General features: G+C 38.3%; 3 protein-coding genes across 5 annotated transcripts; all 3 read left to right on the top strand.

Moving 5' to 3' along the window:
- Positions 1-52: 52 nt before the first annotated feature.
- Positions 53-3,694, top strand: ndr2 (nodal-related 2). Its single transcript, XM_079372038.1, has 3 exons — positions 53-326; positions 1,707-2,482; positions 2,848-3,694. The coding sequence occupies exons 1-3, from the start codon at positions 59-61 to the stop codon at positions 2,998-3,000; spliced, it is 1,197 nt and encodes a 398-aa protein (XP_079228164.1). The 5' UTR covers positions 53-58; the 3' UTR covers positions 3,001-3,694.
- A 95-nt stretch (positions 3,695-3,789) lies between these two features.
- lrrc20 (leucine rich repeat containing 20) lies at positions 3,790-6,571 on the top strand. 2 transcript variants are annotated; one of them, XM_079372044.1, is made up of 5 exons: positions 3,790-3,903; positions 5,188-5,276; positions 5,523-5,672; positions 5,816-5,983; positions 6,078-6,571. In XM_079372044.1, exons 2-5 carry the CDS (start codon positions 5,207-5,209, stop codon positions 6,212-6,214), a joined length of 525 nt encoding a protein of 174 aa, XP_079228170.1. In that variant the 5' UTR covers positions 3,790-3,903; positions 5,188-5,206; the 3' UTR covers positions 6,215-6,571. The 2 variants fall into 2 exon arrangements, with proteins under 2 accessions (XP_079228170.1, XP_079228169.1); XM_079372043.1 differs by lacking the exon at positions 3,790-3,903 and adding an exon at positions 4,222-4,523.
- Positions 6,572-8,463: 1,892 nt separating this feature from the next.
- On the top strand, positions 8,464-13,382 carry ppa1a (inorganic pyrophosphatase 1a). Of its 2 annotated transcripts, XM_079372040.1 has the most exons (11): positions 8,464-9,206; positions 9,418-9,482; positions 10,170-10,223; positions 10,455-10,574; positions 10,655-10,741; positions 10,811-10,937; positions 11,399-11,526; positions 11,741-11,826; positions 12,628-12,697; positions 13,008-13,047; positions 13,145-13,382. In XM_079372040.1, the coding sequence occupies exons 1-11, from the start codon at positions 9,146-9,148 to the stop codon at positions 13,168-13,170; spliced, it is 864 nt and encodes a 287-aa protein (XP_079228166.1). In that variant the 5' UTR covers positions 8,464-9,145; the 3' UTR covers positions 13,171-13,382. The 2 variants fall into 2 exon arrangements, with proteins under 2 accessions (XP_079228166.1, XP_079228165.1); XM_079372039.1 differs by lacking the exons at positions 13,008-13,047; positions 13,145-13,382 and having other exon boundaries at positions 12,628-12,946.
- Positions 13,383-13,385: the final 3 nt, after the last annotated feature.

Genomic DNA, 13,385 nt, shown 5'->3' with positions numbered 1-13,385 from the left:
GTATATAAGACACCCCTAATCTCCCAGTAGAGGAATTTGTCATTAACCGGTCTGAAACATGCGCTCACTCGACCCTCTGGCTCTCGCGCTGAGCGCATCTCTGCTCGTGCTGGTGGCTCCTGGGCTCCAGAAAACCAAAGATGGAGTTTCAAACATGAGGTCGCTGGAGCGGTTTTCTCTCATGGATCGAGGAACCGGGTACCACCTGCCCACTTACATGATGCATCTTTACAGGAACTTCAAGTCCAACTTTTCCAGGCATATGGATACTATGGAGCAAGTCGCCACAAAACATGCAGACACAGTGAAGAGCGTCATGGCTAGAAGTAAGAATTGATTTCTTTCAAATGATTGAGGCATTACGTGAGATATACATGAGCAAGGGGATACTGTGGTGGCTAATGTATAGAATATAGGGAGAGATAGTCATTTTATGGAGGTGTTGTTAAGTCAGATTATTGAAAAAGCATCTGCAATGTTAGTTTTTTTTTTCTCAGTGTGAGGTGTTGTGCTGTCAAAGTTGCGTGCCAGACGACCTCAGAGGGTCTGAATCCACATCCCACTGAAGTATCTGAATGACCCTGCTGGGATCAGCGTGTGAAAAGGCCGCTTTTCTGTCTAATTCTCAAAGCAAACCTCCTCTCTCTTAAATAGGTGATGTTGATTAGATACCTCGCCAGACATCCCCCTATACAAATCTCTTGTTAAGGCAAATCAACAACTTCCTTAGTTCTTTTTTTCACACTTGGCTTGATTAGATTAGAGCTCGGGATTTAATGGCACAAGCAGCCTACATGAGGGCAGCCCTCCCTGCTGCTGAATGTAATCCCACATCGCTGCTAGGTGTCAGAGTTATTACCTATTTGTTTGGCTGAGGATATGCAGAAGCCACGAGGACAAGCAGGCATGTGTTAAATGATTGGTTTCGACGGTGGTGTTTGGTTTGAGTGGATTAATAGCGAGTATGGTTTGCACTTTTGATCAACGGTCTAAGCTAAATGGGCCAATGCAATAAACAATACAGAATTGAAAAGTTTAACGTGCTTTAATCCTTGATTTTAATTTGAGCCACACCTGTTCTTAAAATCACAATGGAGCTCTTTGCAGATGTGGGTGCAGCACAGGCTTATACCTACTGTGGAACAATGGCATGTTTTAAAGAAGCCCAACATGAATACAAGCATTGATCATGAAGTCATAGAAGTCAAGAATGAAGTTATAAAGTTTTACAAAAGAGAGGTTGGATAGAAAACAGCATCATTTTGAATAATAATTACCCCCAAAATAGCACTCACTCATACAGCCATCCTTATGGTTTTAAGCATACGAAGGAAAAACAGACACAGACAGATATATAGACTGTCCTTCAAATTAAAGCTGCTATTTTCTTTAATTAATTTAGAACATTGCCAATTTTTACTAGATAATGACAGGTTTCCTTTTTTTCAACAACACTGACTGAACCATATTTTTCAATCTCTACACCATGGGTGGGTTTTCTTAGAATTTAGAATTTATTATTTATTTGCACAGTAAGGGAAAAACATATTAAACAAGTAACAACATAGACAGCAGTCAGAGCAGGAAGAGACTGACCCTGGCAGTAACTTTTAAAGTTCATTGCCACAACATGATCCAGTTTTTTTGTACAACAGTTGGATTGTGCTGGAAATACACATTTAAATCTTCTCTTTTCTCTACTCTAGGTTTGACTTATAGACACAAACGTTGGACAGCAACGTTTGACCTCCATGCTCTGCTGGCTGACAAACAGATCCAGGCAGCGGAGCTGAGAATCAGACTTCCTCGGATGCGGAGTGCTGCAAACATCAGCGTGGCAGTTTATCACCAGGCGTGCCATCTGCACAAGAGCTGCCAGGAGCAGCAGCTGGTAGGGCTGCTCACTGAATCTTCACTGGTCACTTCATCGCAGAGTTGGAAGGTGTTCAACATGACGAGACCGCTGTTGAGTTGGCTCAGGCAAAAATCAACAACTAGGATACAACACAAGAGAGTGTCAAGAAGACGAAAAGCGGTGGACACAAAGAAGGGCCCGTGGCTTCCTGATGATTCTGTCTATGCGGCGAGCTCGACAAGAGAGCAGGATGTGAGCGACCGGGCCTTGCTGGTCGTCTTCTCACACACGGGCTCTGATGAAAACTCAAAGGTCAAAGCGAGCTTACTCCACACAGCTGAACAATCCAAGTTCTTGTCGCCTGCTGAAATCAAAAGGGCCCGCTGGCAAAAAAGACGCAGGAGCAAACGGGGTCAGCGAGAACAAACAGCGAGAAGCCTGCAGGCGTCCAAGAGAGAGAGTGAAAAATCTCTCTGTCGCCGAGTCGACCTGCATGTAGACTTTAATCAAATTGGTTGGGGGTCCTGGATCATATTTCCTAAAAGATACAACGCTTACCGCTGTGAAGGGTCGTGCCCTGGTCCCCTTGGAGAAGAGCTGAATCCAACAAATCATGCTTACATGCAGGTGAGTGAGTATCTCTCTATCTATCTATCTATCTATCTATCTATCTATCTATCTATCTATCTATCTATCTATCTATCTATTGGATGAAATATGCTGTTGATAAACCTATTTGGGTTATTGCTTGTGACTTTTAGAGATTATGTTAAGTTCTTATACTCTATACTAGTTCTTAAAAACATTATTAATCTAGCAATAACCAGTAGTACATGACAGTGAAAGTATGCTTAAGTTGCAGCTAACTATCTATCTGTCTTAGTCTCTGTTTTTTTTCTGTCATTCTATCTGTATTAACAATAGGTGGATGTTTTAAGAGTGGAATTATCTCTATAACTGTTGTGTTTTTTTTCTTCTTCTTTTTCAACCAGAGTTTACTGAAACATTACCAACCTGATAGAGTGGCTTCACCTTGCTGCGCCCCCACCAAAATGAGCCCATTAAGTATGCTGTACTACGAGAACGGAGAGATGCTACTTCGACATCATGAAGACATGATTGTGTACGAGTGTGGCTGCCAGTGACAGTTTCCACCGCCTGTAGAAGCCACCGGCTCTGAATGAAAAAAACAAAAAGAAACACTTAGCTTGATTAATAAAATGAAAAAGAAAAAAGCTCTTTGACATTTCTCACTGTGCACTACAAGATTTTAATGGATCTATGTGCAGAGATGGAATTACCATTTGTGATGTGGGCTCGGATTTGTGAAGACATATTAGACGTATTTTTAAAATGTGCTGAAATTCACACTCTACAACAGCATGTCACCTGTGTGCAGTTTTCACAATCTAATGTTCAATTTCATGCCGCCCTTTCAGTTTGATTAATGTAAATGATGTGACAATGTTGTTGTATATTCCAGCACTGTTTTTTTGTACACTGGCATTTGTGACTGTAAATTAATGTATATTTATTGTATATAATTAAAACATGTATTTATGTACATTTGAATATGGATTTGGGATTTGTTTTGATCCAGGGTGTTATATTACGGTACTTTGAGTGTTTAAAGCTGGCTTATTTGTGGTCAAATTAACAACAGCATATAGCTTTCTCAGAGCTGTCTGGTTTTTTGCATGCAGTCATAACATGATATAACACAAAAACATTTCCAGACATTTCCACAAAACACACCACGTCATAGCTTGACTTGAAAATGCTGTGTCATATAAAAAGAAAACACACCAAACACATTGGACATTTCCAGTCTTTCAGTCGTCCTCTGTGAGCCATATAACTCAACCCCATTGTATGGGCCAGTATTGGAATATCCAGCAAATACTATAAACTGGCAGTTTAGCTGTAACAATGGTAAACTATTCTTGTTAAGCCAGAACTCATTGTCCTTTGAAAATACACTGACTAACCAGGAAAGACTGTGCAGTGTTCAAACTGGAAATAGACTAGTTAAACAGGACTCATCAGAGGTAAGACAACATTTCATTTCCTAATGTCACTGTATGGTAATTATTTCTGAAGGTAAACATCTAACTACAACATGTTAATTTCCTTTCCTCTCTTATGTCTTTAATAAAAATGACCTGGCTTAAGCACCATAAATACATTCTGTTTAAAGCTGGACTTGGAAATTAAACTTCTGTGACCAAATCACTTCTACTTTTACCTATCATTAACATTTCATTAATACTTATCATTAACTGCATTATTATGAAAGGTGAGCTTCATTTTCTGCAACTTGAACACGCAGCACTGACTCTGATGAAGATGTATAAATAATTGCTATCCGGTGTTATGTCGAAATGTGCTACCCATCGAAATGTGATACCTAAACACCGGCTTTTTTTTGCTAGTAGTCTTACATGTGCCTTACACGACGCACAACGTAAATTTAAGCTGACGTTGCTGTGCTTTGTGTTGGTGATGGTTTTTGCTTTAGTGTGTAGCAACGTTTAGTTAAATTGCCTTTCCGGGGTTAAAAATACACACTCATCAAATGTGACAGTTCAGCTGCTGGAGCTAACGTTGAGCTAGCTAAGCTAACTTAGGCAGCTGTCTGGCTGTGTTAACAGTGCTAGCGGCTAGTTAGGTAAGTGGCTTTTTCTCCCTTGTTTGAAATTAAACAGTAGTAAAATGATGGCTGTGAATAGCTCAACAGGCTGTGTTTGTATTAGGATAGGAGTGGTAGACCCAATGCTTATTGAATAATGGCTTGTACTTTGTTATAACACTAAGTTATGTCACACTTGTGTAAACCAGAAGTGGGTTAACTGAAAATCAATGGGCACACATTATAACATGTTTTTGAAGACAGACATCTTTATATTCTTCCAGTTGTAGATTCAACTAAACTGACAGATAGATTCACATTGTTTTCTTTTAGTATTACATAGTCCTACTCCCATATGATCCTTCAAATGATCTGATAGCATTGCAATGAATACAAAGGGGGCACTTCATAATCATTTCATGTTGTCAGTTTTCTTCAAAATGAGGGATGTTAAGATGCTTATGTATCCTATGATGGTGAACCTGTAATGGTTGATTTGAAATCTTCTCCTGGGTGTTTTTGCATTGTTGTCTTAAATAATTGAATTGCTCCAGAGAAATAACAGGATATAAGTCAAAGATAATACATTGGGGATTCAGTATTCAATATCATGTGTAACTGAATAAATTCAGAGCTCACAGTGGATACATCTGTGTCTGTCACACACCTTTTATGTGAATTTAATGTGTTTTGTCTCCCATAGAAACGGTCCCACTAGGAACATGGCCGAGGCAGTCGCAAATGTGGCCAGAAGGATCAATGCAACAGTTGAGGAGGGGAAAGATAGTTTGGGTAAGTCTCCTCTCATCACATATTTCTGTATATATTTCACTCTCTGATCAGTGATTCGCTTTGATTCACTTTCCTGATAAATGTTATTTTGGTTTTCACCAGCAGGTGGTGACAGAGGCCTAATTAATTTTGCTCAAATTACTAACCACAACCCTGGAAAAGAAATATTTCTCAGTTGTACATATTTAACATTTAGCTGTTTTGTTCATCTTTAATAATCTCACCATTGTGTTCTTCTCTGCGCAGACCTGTCCAGATGCAAGCTCATCTCTTTCCCAGACGGTGTGTTCAAGGTGCTGACAAGTGTCACAGGAAACATCCGCGTCATCACGTTGGCCGACAATGAGATGAAGTCCGTCTCCAACAAGGTCTTTTCAACCTTCACTGAGCTGAGAGGTGGGGGACAAAAACAATGTGCAGACATTTGATTGAAGGGGTCATTCTTCAGAAAAGATTGTGTTTGCCAGCTGGATTTATTCCATGATTACAGGACAGTCAAGCATCCCCTCAATTTACTCGTGTCTTCAACTGTCTTGCAGAACTGGACCTGCAGGGAAATGTCCTCACCAAACTGCCTGACAACATTGGAGAAATGGAGCACTTGTCCAGCATCAATCTGGCTAATAACAGCTTCTCCATCTTCCCTGATAAGCTCACTGAAATAGCCACACTGGAGAGGATTAACCTGGAGGGAAATAGCATCTCTGGTAATAATAATAATATATTATTATTATTATTACAAAGGATTTGAGGCTGTAAAATGATTTGGTCTGAGTTTATGTTTATTCTTTTCTCTGACAGAGATACCAGTGGAAAAGTTGTTTAACATGCCAGCATTGAAGTGGCTCAACGTAAAGTCGAATCCTTTGGACTCAAACACTCAGTCTGCTCTACAATCATCCAACAGTTTTGACATCTTGATGACAAGAGAGTCCTAAAATATGTCTGTACATATCTACAGACTGGATGCTGCGTGCCTTTTACTTCTTCAGTTGGATGCTTATGTGTGCCTGAAAGATTGAGAGACGATTAAAAAAAACCCAAAAACCCAGAATATTTTAAGATGATGAGCTGAAGATATCAAAGCTAGTTTACGAGAGAAAGGGAAACGGGTGTGTAAAGATGGCGTCCTCTTTGATGCAGATACAAAACTATGAAGTTGTTGTTTTGAGGTGAAATCAATTTCATCTTTCTACACCTCTGTCTTGACAGGATTTTGTCTGAGTTGAGACAAAAGCCAAAAATAATGAGTTATTTATTACTTTTGATAGTATTAAACCATTTTTACAATTAAAGCTGTCTGGTGTTCATATTTTTTGACTGGTGAGAGATTCAACGAAGCAACTATAGTGTTCCTGAGTCAATATTGTTTAGCAGAAACCAAAATGGATTTTATGAGTACAATAATACAACTTTTAATACTTAGAATACTTTTTCTAATTTTGATCAGGAGAGAAATAATGATATACTTTGATTAATTTTGCACAAAAAAAGTGTCAGAAGATGAGCACTTTAAATTTTCAAAAGCTTTCCTGAAAATGTTCAATTTGAAAGACATTCCTCAACTAAAACTTTGACCCACATAAAAAAACAAGTGAGATCTGTTAATCAATCTGAAAAAGTGGAACAATGGAAAGTGATGAAATGTATTTCAAGAGGTCTAGCAATGGACACAAAAAGTTTTTAAGCATCTATTTGAACGAAAAGCAAACCTTTTATTTTTTATTGAAATATCTGAACACTTTGGGCACCGGTAGCTTCGTGGTAAGTGAGCGGGCCTCATGTACAGTATGGAGGCTGAGGTTCAAATCCGGCCTGTGGCTCTTTATGCCACGTCATTCCCCATTTTCTCTCTCTCGCCCTGATTTCTGACTCTTCTCGACTGTTCTATCTCTAAATAAAGGCAACGATAAGCCCAAAATAAATCATAAAAAAATAACAGTCATAACAGTGAACCAAATCCTGAGATAAGGAAATGAAAGGGTCTGGTCCCCAGTAGCACACCAGAATCTCTGCAGACCTTTGTTGAGACAGAAAGCCACCTAGATGCATATCAAGCCCTTAATCTCTCCTTAAATGAATAACTGCTTATAAGTCTCCACAGTCCCAGGCTTAGAGTGTTTTGCTCGAGCTTTTCAGGAATTCTTTAAATAGCAAATCTGTTGCGTCTGGATCTGCTATAAGCTGATGTTTTGGCTTGCTACTTAGAGCTTTTGTGGAAGAAGGGCAAATAGAGTGAGGCTAAGGCACTGTGAGACAGCAGGCATTTAGTAATTAAAGTTTTTTTTCATACATCCTCTCTGTGTGAAATCCTGTAGCCAAACAAGATCCTACTTAACTACAAATGAGCTGAAAGGGAAAGGGGTTGTGTTCAAGAGTAATATTCAGTGATGTGCAAGGCTTAAAGTGTCACGTGACTCCTCTGCTGCCCAGTCTGTGACCTTCTGGGCATAATACTGATCTCTGACTCATACTTCTTTGATTGTACAGTATACCAAGGAGAGGCACTTGACATTTTCATTTCACACGTAGTTTACAGATCTAAATATTTGGGTCTTTTAACTATTTTGCAAGTTAATCTTAGAGTAGGTGTGATTTAGTTATAACTAAACAGCTCAACTAGCCAGTTTCTTGGTGACCATTCTGACATGATGTTATAAACACTTCATTAAAAAACTGTAGTCATTGTTTATTTGAGCAGTTGAAGTTCTGCTCAAAAGGACTGAGCCGAAGCAGAAGCTTATAAACGCCCACCCCCGAAATCATTACAACATTGGAGGTGTAAATAGGTGCTGTGATAAGCATGTATTTCACACGTCAGATTCATTGGCACTATGTTAGCTGTGTATGGCTCCCACAAGTTTTTGCCAGATTGCCTTGTGTAAATGCAAACCACTTATTCAAGCCCAGTTTGTGTGACCTGTTAATGACTCATTTTTAGACTGCCTTGCCTTATGGATTTTGTATCTTTTTTTTTTAACGCAACCTGAATTTTTTCTTTTCTTGGACATTGTTTGCCTTTAAGTTTTTCTTTTCACTTTCACCATGTTACTGTCGTTTGGTATGTTTATTATCAGTTTTTAAGGCTTCTATCTGGTGATAATTGTCCCTTTTAAAAGCGTTATTTTACACCAATTGAAACTGAATAAAAGATGTTAACTTAAAATCTGACAAATTTTTAGCCAAATGGCTCAAATAAAGAGTAGAAATAAAATATCAGGGTAGAAACAATATTAGCCATGCTTCCAAGTTAGAGGCTATGGATTAAATACATAAAGAGATTAGGTAACATCATTTTACACATTTCTAAAAATGGCAAGTAAGTATGTTATCAAGTAGTTACAGTGATACTTCAGAGAAAAGAACAGGCATGCTAGCTAATCCTGCCTTGCTAATTGGTTTACAGCTAACTCCAGTCAGCTCCATCTGTTTCGGCCTGAAAAGAGCTCTCAAGAGCCACTGAGGGTTACATGAAGGAAAAGAGAAGCAATCACTTAACATGCAAAGAGGGTACACATTTTACAACCATGCCATGAGAAAGCCAGTGGCAGCCATAGAGAAAGTTGTAATAAGTGAGGATAAGTATTTGGATGCTATTCTGGGCAAACTGTGCTTCTCTCAGGGAAACAAATGCTAATAAAGCTACCACAGAGCTGCGTATTGAAACTAGAGTTGCTGCATTATCTTTCCATACTGCAATCATGTTGTCACCTGCAGGCAGGTGTCAGGTCTCTAACCATGGCTTAGTTACTGTAAGTAGTGCGCATGCCTGGTACCTCAGCCTCAGTGATTGTCTGTCAGTCTGCAGCTTCTTAGTTCCCTGAATCAGTGCTCAGACTGCAGAGAGACATTTTTCAGAAACAACAGACATGAGCTTTACCATCGAAGAGAGAGGCAGGCCAAACACTCAGGACTACAGGGTGTTTTTCAGTAAGACCACTTATTATTTTTGTGCTAGTGGGGAATTGTTTCTTTCATGGGTTAGGCATGGGTGCTCAATTAGCCTGCAGCTTTATCAATAACTTATGTAATAGCTGTATTGACATCTGAAAAGTAACTGTAGAGCTCTCACTTTTTAGTTCATTAAAGATATTCATTGAAGATATGTAGTTGTTTAAAAATTGCGTTGTTCTTCCACTAGAAAACTCCACCGGTGAATACGTCTCCCCGTTCCATGACATACCTGTCTATGCAAACGAAGCAGAGGTGAGCATCAAGTGTAACTTCTGCTCCAAAGAAGATCTGTATTCGTACCTTTAGAGACGAATAAAAAGCTTGTTGCGAACAAAAACGCTATTTTCAATTTGTCTTCAGTGGTACTTTCAGTTCAGGTAAAGACGGCTACATTAAACTACTGCCCTGTTCCTCTACTTTGAAATACAATACACATCATACTATTAAGTGCCATCTATAGATCTCAACTGGTTTAGCCCCCAGGCCCACCATGGACTCCCTAATGAGAAAATGCAACACAACTTTCTGATATTTTTCATCTAATCTGATTTATTTGACGACAGATATCGCAGTTTGGACCTCAGACAAGAGAAACAAAACAAACGTATTTTAAAGAGCGCTTCATAATTTTTTGGACACGTTTTTTTTACAGCCACTAATGTGCAACCCACTGCAAATGGCTCAGAGACCCACTTTTAGGTCCCAAACCACCCACTGCTATAGATCATACGTGGGATATACTGTAGTTTACTTCCCCTCCAGTAGTGTTTTCTGGCAAAGAGTCATATATCTAGTCATTTGTCAAGGACTCGTTCACTTTTCCAGTTACACTAAGCTGACATTGGCTATTACTTTCAGCTTTATGCTTATCTTATCTTAGTCTTAGTATAAGTTTGACATTCTTGGTGTGACAAAGCTGTATTTCGGTTGATCTTGCAGAATATTTTCCATGCTGTTGTTGAGGTCCCAAGATGGACAAATGCAAAGATGGAGGTATGTACTCCTAATAAAAATAAATCAATCAGAAAATGTGCTCAATAAATATTTTTTAATAAGATTGTACATTTTGGGCTGATAAATGTGACAGAATTTGCTCTCCAATAGTAATATGTTTTATTGCACTGTTGTATTATTGTACTTGATTATGATTTCAAGTCATACAGTGGCCACATGGTCATTGCTTCCTTCTGTTTCAAGTCTAATAGTGGTCTTTTTGTTTATCAGATTGCCACCAAAGATCCTCTAAATCCTCTGAAACAAGACCTGAAGAAGGGGAATCTCAGATTTGTCGCTAATGTTTTTCCACACAAAGGCTACATCTGGAATTACGGAGCAATTCCACAGGCTAGTCTCACTTTAAGTAGGCTCAAAATACAGGAAACGGTTTCTCTGCTCCATCAAACCTGTGATATTTGCTCTCACAGACGTGGGAAGACCCCAACCACAAGGATAGTGACACGGGCTGCTGTGGAGACAATGATCCTATCGATATATGTGACATAGGAAATAAGGTACTGGAACAACTTTGACGATGGGCTTTGACAGGCACTTTTTTTCTTAAACGAGTCTTTAATTCTCAGGTGTGTTCCCGAGGAGAAATAATCAAAGTGAAGGTGTTGGGAACTCTGGCTTTGATCGATGAGGGGGAAACAGACTGGAAGGTCATTGTGATCAACACAGAGGACCCTGAAGCTGCCGAATATAATGGTATGACTAAATGTGAAATCATATGGAGTTAAAGGAGTGCCAAAAAAAGAGAATACATCTTTACAAAGTACATTAAAAATGCATTTTAGTATTGCTGAGGAATGAGTAGTAAAAATAAGACGTGCATAACAATTTCAGAAATTAAAAAAAGTAAACATGTTTATATAAAATAAATAAGAATTACTTTTTTATTTCCATGCAAATATTATTTCAAGTGTATTCTTTCATAATCAATACAAATGAGTCAGTTCTTTGTATATATATTTTTTTATGTTCTAATTGTTTATTTTGTGTAATGTCAAATTAAGGGTTTCAAACATTTCTGTTTCCTTCTTTTTATAACTCTTTAACCTTATCTTTCTGCTATTGATTTAATGAAACAATAGTCCTAAAAGTATGCCTTCATTTACAATGTTATTTTTCCAGACTTTACCAGTTCTCTTTTTCACTGTTTATCGCAGACATTGAGGATGTGAGACGACTCAAGCCCGGGTACCTGGAGGCAACTTTTGATTGGTTCAAAAGATACAAAATCCCAGATGGGAAACCTGAAAACCAGTTTGCGTTCAACGGAGAGTTTAAGGACAGGGTACACTTTTAAACGTTTATACCATATATGTGTGCTTTAAACTTAACTGATGAAACAGTTGTGTTGAAAAAAGAAGTACATCATAAATGGAAAATTAGAATTTAAGATTTTTCAAAGAATACATGAGTAAAGATTGAAATTTTCTTTTAACCACATCTACTTTATGAAGTACCGGTTAATATTTTCTAACAGATTTTTTTATTTTTATTTACAGGATTTTGCCATAAAAACAATCAAGAGCACCCATGAGTTTTGGAAGGCACTTATATCCAAGAAGACCAACGCTGGCGAGCTAAACTGGTGTGTTTGATTGATGTTTAGAATTTAACTTATCATCCAGCATATATGGAGCTCCATATTAGCAAATCTAAGTGTTGAAAACAAATAAACTTAAGGCTGACAAAACAGCACCCCCCCCCCCCCAAAAAAAAGAAACTTCCACTGTTTTAAAGTGAGTGATACCTTTGACTGATAAAAGAAAGAACGATGAGAATTGTGGATAAAGAACACAACTTTCAAAACCCCGTTTCCACCAAGCAGTACAGTTTGGTTCAGTCCAGTTTGGTTACGTTTGGTACTCTAATGTTGCTTGCATTTCCACAGCCAACCGTAGCCTTATTTCATAAGCAGATTTAGTGTGACATCATAGCAGCCCAATTCAATGTAGCCCATTATTAATTAAAGTTCAACAAAGATGAACGGGACACAGTAAACAAATGGAATCCTTTAGGGTCAGATCGGTACCCTTGGCACCCCAACAGAAGGGTACCAAAAAAAGTAGTACAGTACGGATTCCCAACTTCTGACGGTGGGAACGCTAATAAAAGGGTACCAGCGCAAACTGAACCTGACCACTTGGTGGAAACGGGGTTAAAAGAGAAAACAGGTGAAAAGGAAAAGAAGAAGCCTTTAGTTCCTCACAGGAGCGTTAACACTATTTTTAAGCATCCATTGATGGAACGCAGACATGAGAGTTTTAAATACACTGGTCTTTCTGCATTAAAAAGTGGTATTTTAGTCATGGAGTAATGCCTTTGAGGTCCTTTAGTATATGAAAGTGGTTTAAAACTGACTTCCTTCTTTGTCTGTATCTTATATCAGCATGAACACCAGTGTCTCAGACAGTCCGTTCCACTGCTCTGCAGGGGATGCAGAGGCTGTGGTTAAGTCTGTAAGTCTGTTTTCATTTTTTATTCATTTTACCAGCTTAAAATGTAATATAGATAAGGTGTGTTATCAATTCATAACAGTGTGCTTTATGAACTGCTAGCACACAAAAGTCCTCGACCAAGAGGAGAACACGATCAAAGTGTAAAAAGCCAGAGAAATGCTGCAGGCTGAATCTGTCAATTTACACCAGATTTTTCCACAAAGCCAATATTGTAGCATTTATAACAGCTTTGCAACAATCTGTACTTCAGGATTTTCAAAGCGCAGTTGCTCAGCAGAAAATATTAAATCTGATGGGTTTTGTTTTACAGGCATCTGAATTTGGAGCTGAAGATCCAATTCCAAGTTCAGGTGGGCATTTCTACTTTTTTTTTTTTTAGTTGCAGCTTTTAAATATTGTTACATTCCAGAAATAAAATGTAACTTATTCATTGTTGTTGTTTTTCAGTTGACAAATGGTTCTACTATGAGTAGTAAGAAGAAATTCCTTCATTGATATGAATGAACTGGGTCTACGTCACTTTATGTCACATGTAGTCATTCATGTTTTTTGTCTGTTATGTTCTTATCATAAACGGATTGATTTCTGTGTTACTTCAATGTTACATTAATTTTAGGGTGTGTAGACTTCGATTTCAGACTTGAGAGAACCTTACAACAATAATAAAAAAAAATCCTCAGATGTTGTG

This window comes from Symphodus melops (assembly GCF_947650265.1).
Source record: "Symphodus melops genome assembly, chromosome: 21".
Lineage (NCBI taxonomy): Eukaryota > Metazoa > Chordata > Actinopteri > Labriformes > Labridae > Symphodus > Symphodus melops.
This window is presented reverse-complemented; position numbering and strand designations above follow the sequence as displayed.